Genomic DNA, 13,368 nt, shown 5'->3' on the forward strand with positions numbered 1-13,368 from the left:
TAAATAACACGAGTTAGAAAATTATTTTAAAAAGATTATAGGTTGGACGCAAATGTGATTTTGAATATTAATTTTACAGCAAAATTATTGGAAATAATGATTGTTTATGCAAAAATCAAAAGTGAAATTAATTTACATATATAAAAGATAATATAAGATTCTATAAAGATTTGATTGTCAAGATATAAGATTTAAAATCCAAAAATAAAGAAATATGGAAGGAGATAACTTGATATGACATGAAAAGGAAATGAGAAAGAAAAAGAAATGGAAAAATGGATTACCGGGAATGCATCGGAGTTTTGATTTTTTATATTTAGTATTGTTAAAAAAAATTCGATGAGATAATTCTAACCATACCATGAAAGACCATCAAATAAAATCATAATTGATTAATAATTTTGTTTAAAATTAACTAAAACTTAAAATATTTTAACCCAAAATTAACCTCAAACAAAGGCACCAACCAACTTCAACCTTGTTTCGAAGTATTTTATGGTGTGGCAGAAGTATAAAAAACAGAACGCTAGGCTGTTACTAGTGACTCATTCTTTTTTCCCCTGTTTCTCTCTCATTCCACCTCACCTGATCTTCGATCATTTCTTTCCCTCCTACCGTCCTCCTTTTCTTCCCTTGTTCCACCTCATCTGATCATTGAATCTTAAATCTTGTATCTAACCATTAGATCTTCATAAATTTTTATGTTGATTTTTATACATGTTAATTAATTTGTATAAAACATGAATATTTGATTTGAGTTATTACCAAACCTAATAAAACAACAGATGTTACAAATTCAATATTAACAATCATATTAAAATTGAATTATTTTCTAAATATTTTTCAATCATGAGTATTTTTTCCAACACTTTAATCATACTGTCATTTTTGGACTCAAGATTTTCAGACCTCCTTTTCTGACTTCAAATCTTTATGGTCCCCACACCCGTTCTCTTCTGCCTGGTCAATCACCACACCTTGGCATAAATGCATTCAAAATATTCAGCCATTAAGGTAATCAAAGAACAGAACTCTCAGGGACATTGCCTACTATTCTATGTTAACCACTTATCATATTTACACATCAGCATCACATTACATAAATCAAATTAAATTGGACCCTATCAACTACCAATAACCTTAAATGTGTAACTATATGATAGGTCTGCCGATGAATGATGTTCAAATATGGCAGGTCCCGACAAAATTAACTTCAGAAACTGTACGCCTAATATGAACCCTATCTCCCCTTTCCACAACACCCTGTCTTCTTACATCCTTGCCGAACTCATGAAGGCAAAGTGGCGCTCAGACATCCACGTATGATAAGAACAGTTCTACCTTCGTCAAAAAATCTCACTTGCAATGAATTCCTCGCCACCAATAATTCATTACTCCATGAAATGCCGGCAGATGTCTTCAATTGCCGGTTCCCCACCAAGAATTAGCCTCCTTCTAATTGTATAATGCAAGACCCCAAAATCCTCGGGGAGACAATCAACTGTTTTCTAGTCCTGCTATCCAGCTCCCATGGCTTTGGATTTGAGAGAGAAAGAAATGATACAAGATTACACTGTAAAATGGGCAGCAATGATAGAAGCAGAGCAAATTGCAGAACGCCTTTAAATTGGCCACAACCATCATTTGCAACATTCAGATTTCAGACCCGGATGGCAGTTGGAGCAACTGGTCCTTGACGAACACATCAAATAGATGGACTTCTGTCGAAAACGACTCTAGTACTTCAGCTCAGAAAGGTGGCTGGCGCACGTGCTTAAGATTGATGGCACATTCCTACCACAAACCGGGGAGGACTTCTGGGCATTCCCACTTGAGGAGTTGTCACACTGCTGTGGCTGTGTAACAGGAACCGATGAATTAGCGTTGGCATTCTTTGAAGTTGTTATCGAGTTGCCACCACTAGATGGAGAATGGTTACTAGAGGATATTTGTTGCCCTTGTGGCGGCAAAGCAGACTTGGAACTTTGCCCAAATGATATTTGGCTACAGCCTTGTGGTGCTCTTCCTTGCTGCTGGGAAGCATTCTTATGAACTGTGTTGGATGCTGAGAGAGATGCAAGTGGGGATTGCGTGGAAGGGGTTCTGGACGAGTTCTTCCACTGGGGATTTTGTGGAGTACTTCCCTGAGCTTGAGTTCGAGAAAAAATGGGAGTATTATTTGAAAACTTGGCATCAGTGGAGGGCGAAGGCAGGCTGCTGGATGTTGGTGCTTTATTTTCGGCTGCACCAATAGGCTGCTGCAAAATATGTTGCTTCTGAAGCTGAACGAGCTGTTGTTGCTGAGAAGTTGTGCTTGAATTAGCAGCCATTTGAATGCTCGTAGGTCCGGTGATGGCGCGAGAAGGCCAGTGTCCAGTGAAAGGAGATGGCACAAAGTCGAGAGTTCTAGCTGAATTATCGAAAATAAGTGTCTGCCCAGTACTTGTAGATGGCCTTCCCATTGTAGCTTTTTTTCCATCGTCAGGATTGGTTGAACCGCCTCCAGTCTTCCCTTCAGACAGCTGATGGCTCTTCTTTTGTGTGGCCTGAGCTGCTGATACAACCTGGTACCCCTGCCATGTCATGTCTGGGAAGCTTTGTAAGATGGTAGGATTTTGTGCCATAGCTGAGAAATTAAGGTTCGTAGCTGTCTTGCTTCCATTGAAAGAGGCGAATGACATTGCAAATGCTTGAGAGGGGATAAGCTCTACTCCACCCTTCAAATTCTTTTCCTGTGACAATTGATGTTGCTGCTGCTTTTCACCATGATTTCCACCGCCACCAACATTTGTAGAAGCCATTAAACCAAAGTTTGGCTGAAGAGGAATCATAAAATTAGGGCCATTAACACTCTTTTTCAAGTGAGAGGCTCGGGTATCAGCAATTATTGGGGTGCTCTCCCCACTCATCTCAGAGTCAAGCTTCCGAGTGTGATGGGAAGGTATACGAGTCTTTGGCGGCTGCTGTGACTGCATCATTGTCGAGGTCAAAAAGTTATTAGTGCTAACATGTGCCCCCCGTTGCTGACTTTTGGGTTGCTTGTGAGATGATGATGAGCCACTTGAAGCACTTGCATTCTGATGTCCTGGTTGGACTACAGGTTGAGGTTGTTGCTGCTGAAGCTGGGATGGATGTAACATCTGAGATGAGTAGAAAGACCCGTTAAAGAAAGACAATGCTTGGGCAGGGGTTCCACCTCTGAATGTTGGGTTTCCAACAGGAGTGGGGAATGGATAACCATTGTTTGGTAGAATTGTCAAGTACGGAGCTTCATTGGCTGCCAAATTTGGGTAGGTAAAGCTCACAGCTGCAGCCATCCCTGGCAATGCTGAAGAGTTTGTCGTTACTCCAGCTACAGCACTGCCAGACAATGATTCATTGTTGATTGGGGAAGCAGATTTAGAAGGCCCAGTTTGACTTGTTATTGCTGCTGTGGACGCTTGATGCTGATTGAGGGAGAAGATGAAAGCAGGGCCATGCTACAATTTAAAACAAAAGGCATCAACAACTTTACGAAAGCAAAACTTTATGACAATCTTAGCAAGGATCTACATAATAAACCAAATAAATTAAACTGCGTGGCATGAGGCAAGAGCATACCATTAAATTACCAGCTGGGGCTGGCTGTGGAGGCTGTTGGAGCACTAGCTGCTTCTTCTGTGCTGTATCTATCAAGGTGGCACTCTCAGAGCCTCTATCATTTAGAGTAAAATCTGGAATGTTTGGCACCGCCTGCACTTTGTCCTGGGCAGAATTTAGATTCACAACTGCAAAGCTACCTTGCGATGGGTGTCTGATTATCATGTTTTCTGCAGAAGGCATTACATTGAGGTTCTTGGGTTTGGCTCCACATAGAGTAGCAGAGCCAGCTGCCGCTGGCCAGAAATGGTTCATCTTTGTAAATTGCTGTTGCAAGCGAATGTTGCAAGCAATATAATGATGGGTTGCACATCTCTTTGGCCGAGGTTGAGGGATAAACTGTGGAGGCTGAACATTTTGCGATAATTCAATGGAGAATTCAAAATGAAAGTCCAAGATAAATGGCAAGGTTGAGGCTTTGAAAAAAGGAACTGGTATATGATACCTGTAATGCCTTGGATGATCTGGTTGTCCCATCCATGGGCACAACTGTCTGAAAGGAAGTCGTGTATCTGCAAATAAACATGAGTTACTTTCTAATTATAAATCAATTCTTTAAGCAAGGAATATATAAAGCAAAGATTGATAAGAAAATGAAGGTCTAGATATCGCACCCCAGAGGCAAAAGATTGCTACTTTGCCAGCTAGGTATGGCAATTGGCAAAGGCAACGAACCAGATTGAGCTGATAAAAGTGGAGGAAGAAATCGTCAATAATCTCAATGGGTCAAAAACGTAAGCTATATGACAACTCTTAAAGTCATCACGCTGAACACCAAGCTGAAGCTTTGAATTACCAGCTGTCTCCACTTTAGGAACGATAGCTTTAGGTTGCACTTTCTGCTGCACATTGCGATTCGGCTTCTCAAAATCAAGTTTTAATCCACGCTTTTCTCTAACTGTCTTCGTCACCTTATCTTCAAAAAGAACCCCTTCCTTCGTCACCGGACTGTCCACCAATTCTTTATTCTTAACCATATTTTCCATTTTCTGCAGCATAACAATAACATAGAATTGATTAGCTAAGTTCCAAGAAAAACAAAATACCACAAAATGTCAAATAGTCAAATCCAAGTTTTGACTAAAACAGGGGAGGTGAGTTAGCAAGTAGCAACAACTATATGCTCACCATTTCCACATCTTGGGCTGCGGGCTTAGGATTCGAAGACAAATCAACAAAGCCATCCCATTCTGGAGAAGACACCATGGGAGGAGGAGCCTGTTGGAAAGCCATAACTCGACTTGAGAAATCTCAACAGCAAAAATACCAAGGGAAATGTAATCGGATAGCAAAAAGATAGATCCTCACCATCAGATCGATCTCGAACTTCTCCTCTCGCTGGCTGTCTACCTTTGACACGGTTGAGGTCCTTAAGAAACCCATCAGATAGAGTTAAGGAAAAAGATGAGAAAATGGGATATCTAATTATATGTCTGAAATGATCAAAAAAAAAAAAGAGATATCCAATTATACTCACGATTTTTTCAAAACGGAATCACGGAAATCAACATCCAATTTTTTGCTCACAGGTGATTTCTCTTCTGGCAATACAGATTTTTCCTTAGTCGATACCCCAGATTCTTCAATTGCCGGTTTTGAATCCTGTTGTGTCATTGCTTCGTCCTGTGACTCCAACCCAGACGCAAGTTTAGAAGCAACCATGTCATGTGAAACCTCACATGATTCTGAGTACAATGATGGTTTCCCCGATTTCGTTGCAGAAAATTCCATTTTTGCATCCTCCCTTTCACCTGTAACTGCAGAAGCGATTAAACTATTATGAACCATAACTGAATTAGCATCCATTTTTTGCTTCTTCGATGATGCAAATGTCATTAGAAATGAAATCAAAACACAAATATCATTAAACATCCATCACCGAAATCTGAACTGAAAGCTAAATAGACTCACCTAAACCAATTAAAGTATCCGAAGCAGAGGCATTATTTTGACTCCGTATCGATGTCCGAGAAAAGTTTGAATTCGGAGATGATTTAGAATCATGAACGATTCCATTAGAATCCATTGAATCAATCTTCCGCAAACCATTGTCAGCCTTCTCCTCGTTCTTAGGCCCGTGTGATTGCTTCTTTAAACCATACAAAACTTCTGCGATCTCAATCTCAAAATCTTCCTGAACTGAACTTGTAGAATATTTCGACACTTTTGGAAGCCGAGTCTTGGGTCCACTTGATTTCTGAGAATAAACACACAAAAAAAACAATCGCCATCCTTAAAATGTAGTCTAAAAATTAGAAAAATAAAACATCAACATAAGAAAAATACGAACCGTCTTTTTTATGACCGAAACAATCGACGAAGAAGGCGATGCAGCCTCAAAGCTCCTGCTCGCCGCCGGTGAAATCGAAGCTCGCCTGTCTTCACAACCAAATCCACCATTTCCCGATACCCAACTCTCATGTGACCTCTTCACAGAAGCTTCAAAGCCAAAAATCACTATTAATTCAAAAAAAAAATCCAAACAAAACACAACTACTCAATCTACAAACTCTTTTACCTGACCGGGCCTTTCTAGGTACAGAGACACCAATCATTTCGTCAGCAGCGACTCTAGAACCGGGAACTTGTTTTACAGCTCCCAGCGGCGGCCGCAACCGAGAAACCTCTCCGTCTTCAATTTCATTACCATCTTCATAACCGATGCTTTCTTCTGTAGTCTCCTCTCCTTCTTCCTTATTACTTCCTTGTACTGACCTATCTCCCCCCCCTCCTCCTCCTCCTCTTCTTCTACTACGCTTATTCCTACTCAACAATTCTCGATCTCTTTCCCTCTTACTCCCTCCTCTATCTCTCAGCCTCGCCGATTCTTGTACCATTATTTGTCCATCCTCCTCTGCAAGAAAAAGAGACAGAGAGAGACTATTTGAGTTCGTTATATAAACAGCTAACTCGGATATATATTGGAGAAAATTTAAGTTTTATACCAGTAGAATCTCTTGTAGTTCTCTGCTGTCGCCGTCTTGATAATCCGTTAGAGGCTGCCATGTTTGATGATGATCTCCTTCCTTCTCTATTTCTATCCATAAATTTTGACCACCTCTTCCTAACACTCAATATCTAACAGCTACCGGAAATTCACCATAATCGGCGGCGACAAAAAGAAGGAAAAATTTAAGATTTCTACAAATGTATGTTATCCGGAAGAGAAACAAACAAGGAGCACCTTACCAGAAAATGAATTAATGCTCTCTCTCTCTTTCTCTTTCTCTCTCAAAGTTTCCCTGTTTCTCCTCTCTTCTGCGGCTTTGGCTGACTGACCTTCTCTCGTTTTTTTCTTTCACCAGGTTGTTCTTTTTTGGGCACTCATATAATCTCATCCCTTTTTTATTCTTTTATTAGCGAACGTTGTCATGTACATTCACTCAGCGCGTAACCTACCCCATGCCAATGATGGACGGATCAGATTAATCAATTTCTTCTTCGGGTGAGTCATTAGCTTTGGATTGACATTAATCGGACGGCAAGCGATGGCAAGAGTCAACATGGCAGAAATGTCCCTATCTCTGTAGAATTTAGGAGCCACTGCATCAAATGAATGGCCACGTGTTATTTTATATATTTTCTGCATTTCATTCACGATCAGCATCTTCTCTCACGCGCACGCGCCTTAGCCACGTGAAGCGCACTCGTTTCAAGCTCAGGTTGCTGCAGATCATTAAGTGGACTCCGCTGATTGGTACACTTGTCGAGTGCTTATTCGTGAGAAACCCCGAAAGCAAATATCTTATTCGTGGACTGCAGTCGGTTACCCGTGGAAAATTTAGAGCATGTACGTAAAGTCCACAAAAAGAGGATATAATTATCACGTGGGGCTTCGGTCCCGAAACAACCTCTCCAGCCGGTCAAAAATCAGCAAGGCCCACTTCACAAATAAAGTGCTTTAGCGGGACCCGCAATTGAGTTGGCGAATAAGATTGCTTGTTTTGCTGGTAGAAGCCACAACTACCATTGAATAAGAATCCGACGTGGACATATCTTAATTTTGACGGACTCAATTACAAAAGCAAGTCTGACCTGGCACCTCACAACCAACTACCTCGTGCTTCATGGAGAAGCCCGAGACGTCCGTATGGTTCCATCAGACGGTCCGTATTCTTAACGCAGCATTCCAGGGTCTGGTGATTCCAATTATTCAACTCAAGGCTCTCGGTCACGGAAGTTGTGAGAATGCGATGGGGGACCACCGATAGGATAGGAGGTCTTCAGACTTTCTGGCCTTGATGACGTGGCCGTAAGATGATGTCACTCCCATTTGAATCCAGGGAGAAATAGCGTGCATCAGGCTCCATGATAAGAGGGGATAGAAAAGCAATGGTCGCAATCCTTTCATCTCCTGCTATGGGATTTTCTAGAAGTTGTGTAATGTAGTTATAGTTGATAAACTCGTTTTAATTTAAAAAAATTTATCATGTTAGACTAACTTAAGTTAGATTTTACGTTAAATTGAAAAGTTATTAAATTGGTGAGATTCGTTTGATTTTGGTGTGTACATTCGTAATCCGATTGCCTTGTTTTAAACTTGGTGGTGTCCATTCAAAAATTTAAAAAAATACAATTTTAATAAAAATAATTAACTCAATAAACTATAAAGTAACTAAAAAAATAGATCTTTTTCTAGATCATCATCCAAACCATGTCTGTGAACTATATATCTGGTATTGTAGTATATATCTGGTATTATAGTGTATAATACTTTTTAAAAATATTTTTTATTTGAAAATAAATTAAAATAATTATTTTTTGTTTTTTATTAAGACATAGAAAAACACTAAAAAAATCAATTTGATATTTTCTTCAAGCCAGATATATTTTGAAAGTACATCCAAAAATAATTCTAGTTGCAAAATCAAACAATGCTGAACTATGACAATAGGTGGTCTTCTCCTACTTTTTCAAATAAAATAAAAGCATGTGATTTCGGAATTATTTGTTTTTCAGATTGCATCACGTATGAAACCTTGGATTTAAATTTAAGTAAAAAGCATAAAAAACAAACATACATTAACAAAAAATATATAAGACATGGTTTTTTGCTATAGCACTGGACACGGGTTATTATAGTTTGCTACGGTGAAATTATTGTTTTGCTTGTCAATTGAAAAAATGAAAGCCTTGGTGTCGGAGGTAATTTTATCTTTTTCAATAGCTCATTGATCATTCAAGAAAATTTTAAGGATATATTCATCTTTAAAAAAAGAAGAAACAATAACAGTTAAATGACTAGTTTACCCTTAAGGTCAAAAAATTGTAGTCACCAAAGGTTTTTTAATTTTCTTTTATAATAAAATAAAAGGATATATTTACCCTTAGAAAAAAAAAACAAGGCATGCAATTAGGGGCATTCTTATCTTTTCACACAGTTTTTTTTATGTAATTTCTAGACTAATGAAGGGTATTTTTGGTTTTTTTTTGTTGGCTAATTAACTTGTTATTAAAGAAAATTATTGGTGCGTGCTCGTTACGCGCTAATATATGGATAACATCCACATTGTTTGCACGGCACATGTGATGCCTCTTAATGGACAAATTTGCCCTTCCATTGTGTTGTTAGATATGTCACCGTGAGTTGTGTAGATTAGTTAATAGGGTAATCCTCAATTTAAAAATAATAAAGAAAAATCTAAATAAAATAATGTATGAAGTTACATGCGAAAAATGTTGATCACCAATGTATAATGATGTTCATTTGACCAAAAGTGGTGAAAACTCCGAGGAACATTTTATTATGATCATGAATGGAAGTCCCTGATGAATTTCATATGAAAATCTTGACAATTCAAGTAAATAAAATTGTAATTAAATTTAGATTTTAGCATAAAATTACTTATTGTTTGATTTTACAATATCAAGTATAACTTTCAATCCAATAATTAGATCTGATTGACTTTATAACAAATCTCTTGATATATTATTCTATCATGGGTTAAAATTTCAAGTGAATTGGAGTCTCGAAAGATCTTGTTGTAGTGCCAATTATTGCATAAAAATACAGAAAAGAATATTAAGGTAATTAGTAATGGTATTGTTATAAATAAGTCAAAAAATCTCTTCTCTGTAAAAAACAAATAAAGCTCAAATATTCTCATTTTCCTTATAAAATTATGATTTTTCTTCCAAGTTAGGGGCTTAGAGAGTGTTGGAGAGTGGACATGGCCAAGAGAAACCACCTAAAAAAGCAATTATAAAGAGGGAATAAGGTTGGGAAGTTGGGTTGTAAAGGGAAAAGGTTTAATTCAAAAATGGTGAAAGTAAAAATGGATGAAATGGCCGAAGGAAACCACTCAACCTTGCTATGGAAGTTATGGGTAAGTGGTTTTGACACTTGATTTTTCTTTTCTTTTCTTTTCTTTTCTTTTCTTGTTGATTTATGAAGAAAACTATAAAAATAAGTGTGTGGCATGAAGGGTTAGGGTTAAATAAGTTAATGATTGTGTAATCCTTTGTTTGAATGATGAAAAATAACTTTGAATTATGTGTTTGATGCTTGTAAGCATGTTAAAGAAGGTGAAAAATCTCTTGAGGATGAAATTCTCTATTGGGTCGAAATAGGCATCAATGAAGTGAGAAATTGAGTTGAACTGTGTTGAATTAGTTATTAAACTATGTAATACATGTTGTTTAGGGTAAAATCATTGTTGAAATTGAAAGAAAAGTTTATGGGTTTGTGTTGGTGGGTTCGAACAACAAAAGCTAAGAGGGAATTTGGAAACTTTTGAATAAAAAAAAAGATTATGTTGAATACCATGAAAACAATTGGCACCTTATTAAATATTATTTATTTAAGTACTTCAATGTAATTTTTATTTGTTTAAATGTTTGATAGCTCTATAAGGAGATAAAACAAACAAAAGAAAGGATTATATTAAAAAGTTTATCGGGAATGATTGATTAGCCATCCATATGAGCAGAGGCTAATTATATTAGTTCTGCTGATATCAATATTGATTAGTTTTGATGGTTAAACATGGTGTATTAAAGGCTATGATAGGTGACCCGAACATGATGAAATGAAAGTTATCATTGATAGCTCTAATGTGAAATGAAGAGTGGGGACTATTTATGAGTAAATAAATGTGTGAGAAAGGGTAATTAAATCCAAAGTGATGTTACATGATGATGTTGAATAGCTAAAATTAAGGGTGATTATTTTCGATTCGGTTGAATTTTTATAAAAAAATAATAACTAAAACCTATTTTTTTTAGTTCAAACCGATCGTGTAACATGCCTTCAGGGAAATAACTAATATTAAGTAACCGATGAACTCTTAACTCTTATTATAAGGGCTGGATAAGAATCTTTAAAAATAATATAAAAAAAAAACAGATGGAATGGGACAAGGAATAACTGTAAGGTTAAGATTAGAATAAGAAGGAAAATAAAAACTTATTTGTCCATTGAGAGGTTATATAATGTGCATCTTAAAATACTTTATATTGATTACGTAACGTAGTGAGCTTTTCCAAAATGATGTAATAAATTTTTTTATATTAAAAATACATACATTAAAATATACATATCCAAGTTTTTTTTTTTAAAAAAAAAAACCGGCGGTGAAAAGCGGTTAAAACAATTAGTTTTTTTTTATTAGAAGCCGAGCGTGAACATGAGCGGGTGTTGAATGTTGATAGCAGATAGAGGTTTCTTAGCAGAGGCAAGCCACGTGGGAAAACTAAGCACGATCCATTCGCTGAATGTGAACAGTGGTTGTTGAAAAAGCTTGTATCTGCTGCTGGTGGCCTGGCCTCGGATCTCGATATCACCACAGCCTCTCCCCTTTTCTAGTGTCTTGCCCTTATATATATATATATATATATATATATATATATATATATATATAAAAACACTACAGGTAGTAATAGAAAAGTAAAAAATAATTAAAGTGATCCAGTAATATAACTTTAAGATTAATATATTTGTTTTTTTCTATGGTTTCAGATTCAAGTTTTATGATTAACTTCAGGACTCGTGGGATTAGTTGAGATTTGTAAAAACTAACCCGGACACGATATTAAACTTAAAAACAAAAAGTAAAAGTAAAAGACAAGTCCTGCCAAATGTTTTAATTAAGTTCATGAACTGAGAAAAGGTCGTCTTCGCTTTGCTTGGTGTGTGATTATGCTGATGACTGACTATCTCCGACCCAAATCATTGATTGATATGTACCCCCCAAAAAATATACTAGCGGTCTATATAGAGTGGTTAGGGCATCAGGGGAGCTTCCACATTTGAAAAACAAGGGAGGGAGAACAAGATTCCATTCATCTTTTTCTAGGTTGTTATAGAGCAGAGCAGAGCACATTACATCAAGTAGGCGCTGATTTCTTCCCATTTTCTTTATTTCTTTAATGTCAACTTTCTCATAAAATCATTTTATTGCCAGCTTTATTATTTCTCATCTTTATGATCCAACCTTATTGTTTACTAACAATGTTTCTAAAACACAACCGGTTAAAAAATGTACATGTTTTAACATGTTTTTTTTTTTATAAAAAATGCTTAAAAGGTTTATGATCTCTACAAATTCAAGAATAATTCTGTTTTTTAAAAGTAACTAGTTGCCGGATGGATTTGTTAAAAAGTAAAATAAACTTTTATATCTTAAAAAATTATATGACATTGTCATCAAACTCAAAACACACAATAGTTTTTAATTTTTTTTAAAGGCAATTTTTTGTATTGATGTCTCTTGTTTATCTTAGTTGACACAGTAGTTTTCACTACAATTATTTTTTTGTTTTTTAAAAAAGATTTTTAATGTTGGTTAAGGCAAATTGACAAAAAAAAAATATCAAAATAGTATGTTTATATTTTGTATGATTAAAAGCTAATAAAATCATAAATATAATAAAATCATATTCATAATCTATCTAAACATTTTAATAATAAATACTGATTTTAATCAAATTTTAATAATATGATATTTAAATGTTATGAAATGATTAAAAAAATACTAAAGTGATTAACAGTGAAGCATTAATAAAGGTAATTTATCTTGAAAGACTTGTGTCTACAAGGAAGAGATTAGCACGATTTAATAGCGTGGGCGTATGAGGGCAAAACCGGGGCAATCAATGAACGAGGGACCTAATCAAAATCTATTGGATGCGTGGGTGCAGTTTTGTAATTTGCCCAAAAATGAAACCCTGCCCGCATCAAACGAGCGTGGGGATTTTTTCATGTTGATCCATCTGGGTTTTTTTAAGTATATTAATTGTGATTGCTATAGTTTTTTTTTTTCTTTTTTTTGGTTGAGCTAGCACGGAAATATTTAAATAAATTATTCAGGAGTGTAGTGGTAATTATTTTTTAAAATATTTTTATATTAAAATATATTAAAATAATTATTTTTATTTTTTAAAAATTATTTTTAAAATTAGTGTATCAAAATAATCCAAAACATAAAAAAAATTAATTTTTTTAAAAACACGGAATAACCAAACACTCAACCAAATAAAAACATCATAATCAAATGATAAGCATGGTCAATAATCTGATAACTTGTGTAGCAATACTTCAAACTTGGTATGCTATTGATTAAAGTTTCGATTCCGAGCCCAATTTTCTACTCGTGATGGTATCAAACCTAACTCCATTTTTGAACTTTGGAAAAAGTTTGATCCTTCAATTAAAAACCCTTTTCAAGTCTCAAAATAATCAAGGCTGATGGGATTTTGAATATTATTTACAGGCTGTCCATGAGGTGGCCC

At 36.0% G+C, this 13,368-nt stretch overlaps 1 protein-coding gene across 2 annotated transcripts; it reads right to left on the reverse strand.

Annotated features, from left to right (window-relative positions):
• Nucleotides 1-1,015: 1,015 nt before the first annotated feature.
• LOC133694548 (protein TIME FOR COFFEE-like) lies at nucleotides 1,016-6,991 on the reverse strand. Of its 2 annotated transcripts, XM_062116092.1 has the most exons (13): nucleotides 6,829-6,991; nucleotides 6,585-6,724; nucleotides 6,158-6,493; nucleotides 5,930-6,078; nucleotides 5,551-5,836; nucleotides 5,117-5,396; nucleotides 4,948-5,008; nucleotides 4,768-4,857; nucleotides 4,436-4,628; nucleotides 4,254-4,323; nucleotides 4,085-4,151; nucleotides 3,601-3,987; nucleotides 1,016-3,479 (listed from the first exon to the last, which is right to left on the reverse strand). In XM_062116092.1, exons 2-13 carry the CDS (start codon nucleotides 6,682-6,684, stop codon nucleotides 1,737-1,739), a joined length of 3,762 nt encoding a protein of 1,253 aa, XP_061972076.1. In that variant the 5' UTR covers nucleotides 6,685-6,724; nucleotides 6,829-6,991; the 3' UTR covers nucleotides 1,016-1,736. The 2 variants fall into 2 exon arrangements, with proteins under 2 accessions (XP_061972076.1, XP_061972077.1); XM_062116093.1 differs by having other exon boundaries at nucleotides 5,117-5,390; nucleotides 6,585-6,991.
• Nucleotides 6,992-13,368: the final 6,377 nt, after the last annotated feature.

The sequence above is a fragment of the Populus nigra genome, chromosome 5 (assembly GCF_951802175.1).
Source record: "Populus nigra chromosome 5, ddPopNigr1.1, whole genome shotgun sequence".
In the NCBI taxonomy this organism is placed as follows: Eukaryota; Viridiplantae; Streptophyta; class Magnoliopsida; order Malpighiales; family Salicaceae; genus Populus; species Populus nigra.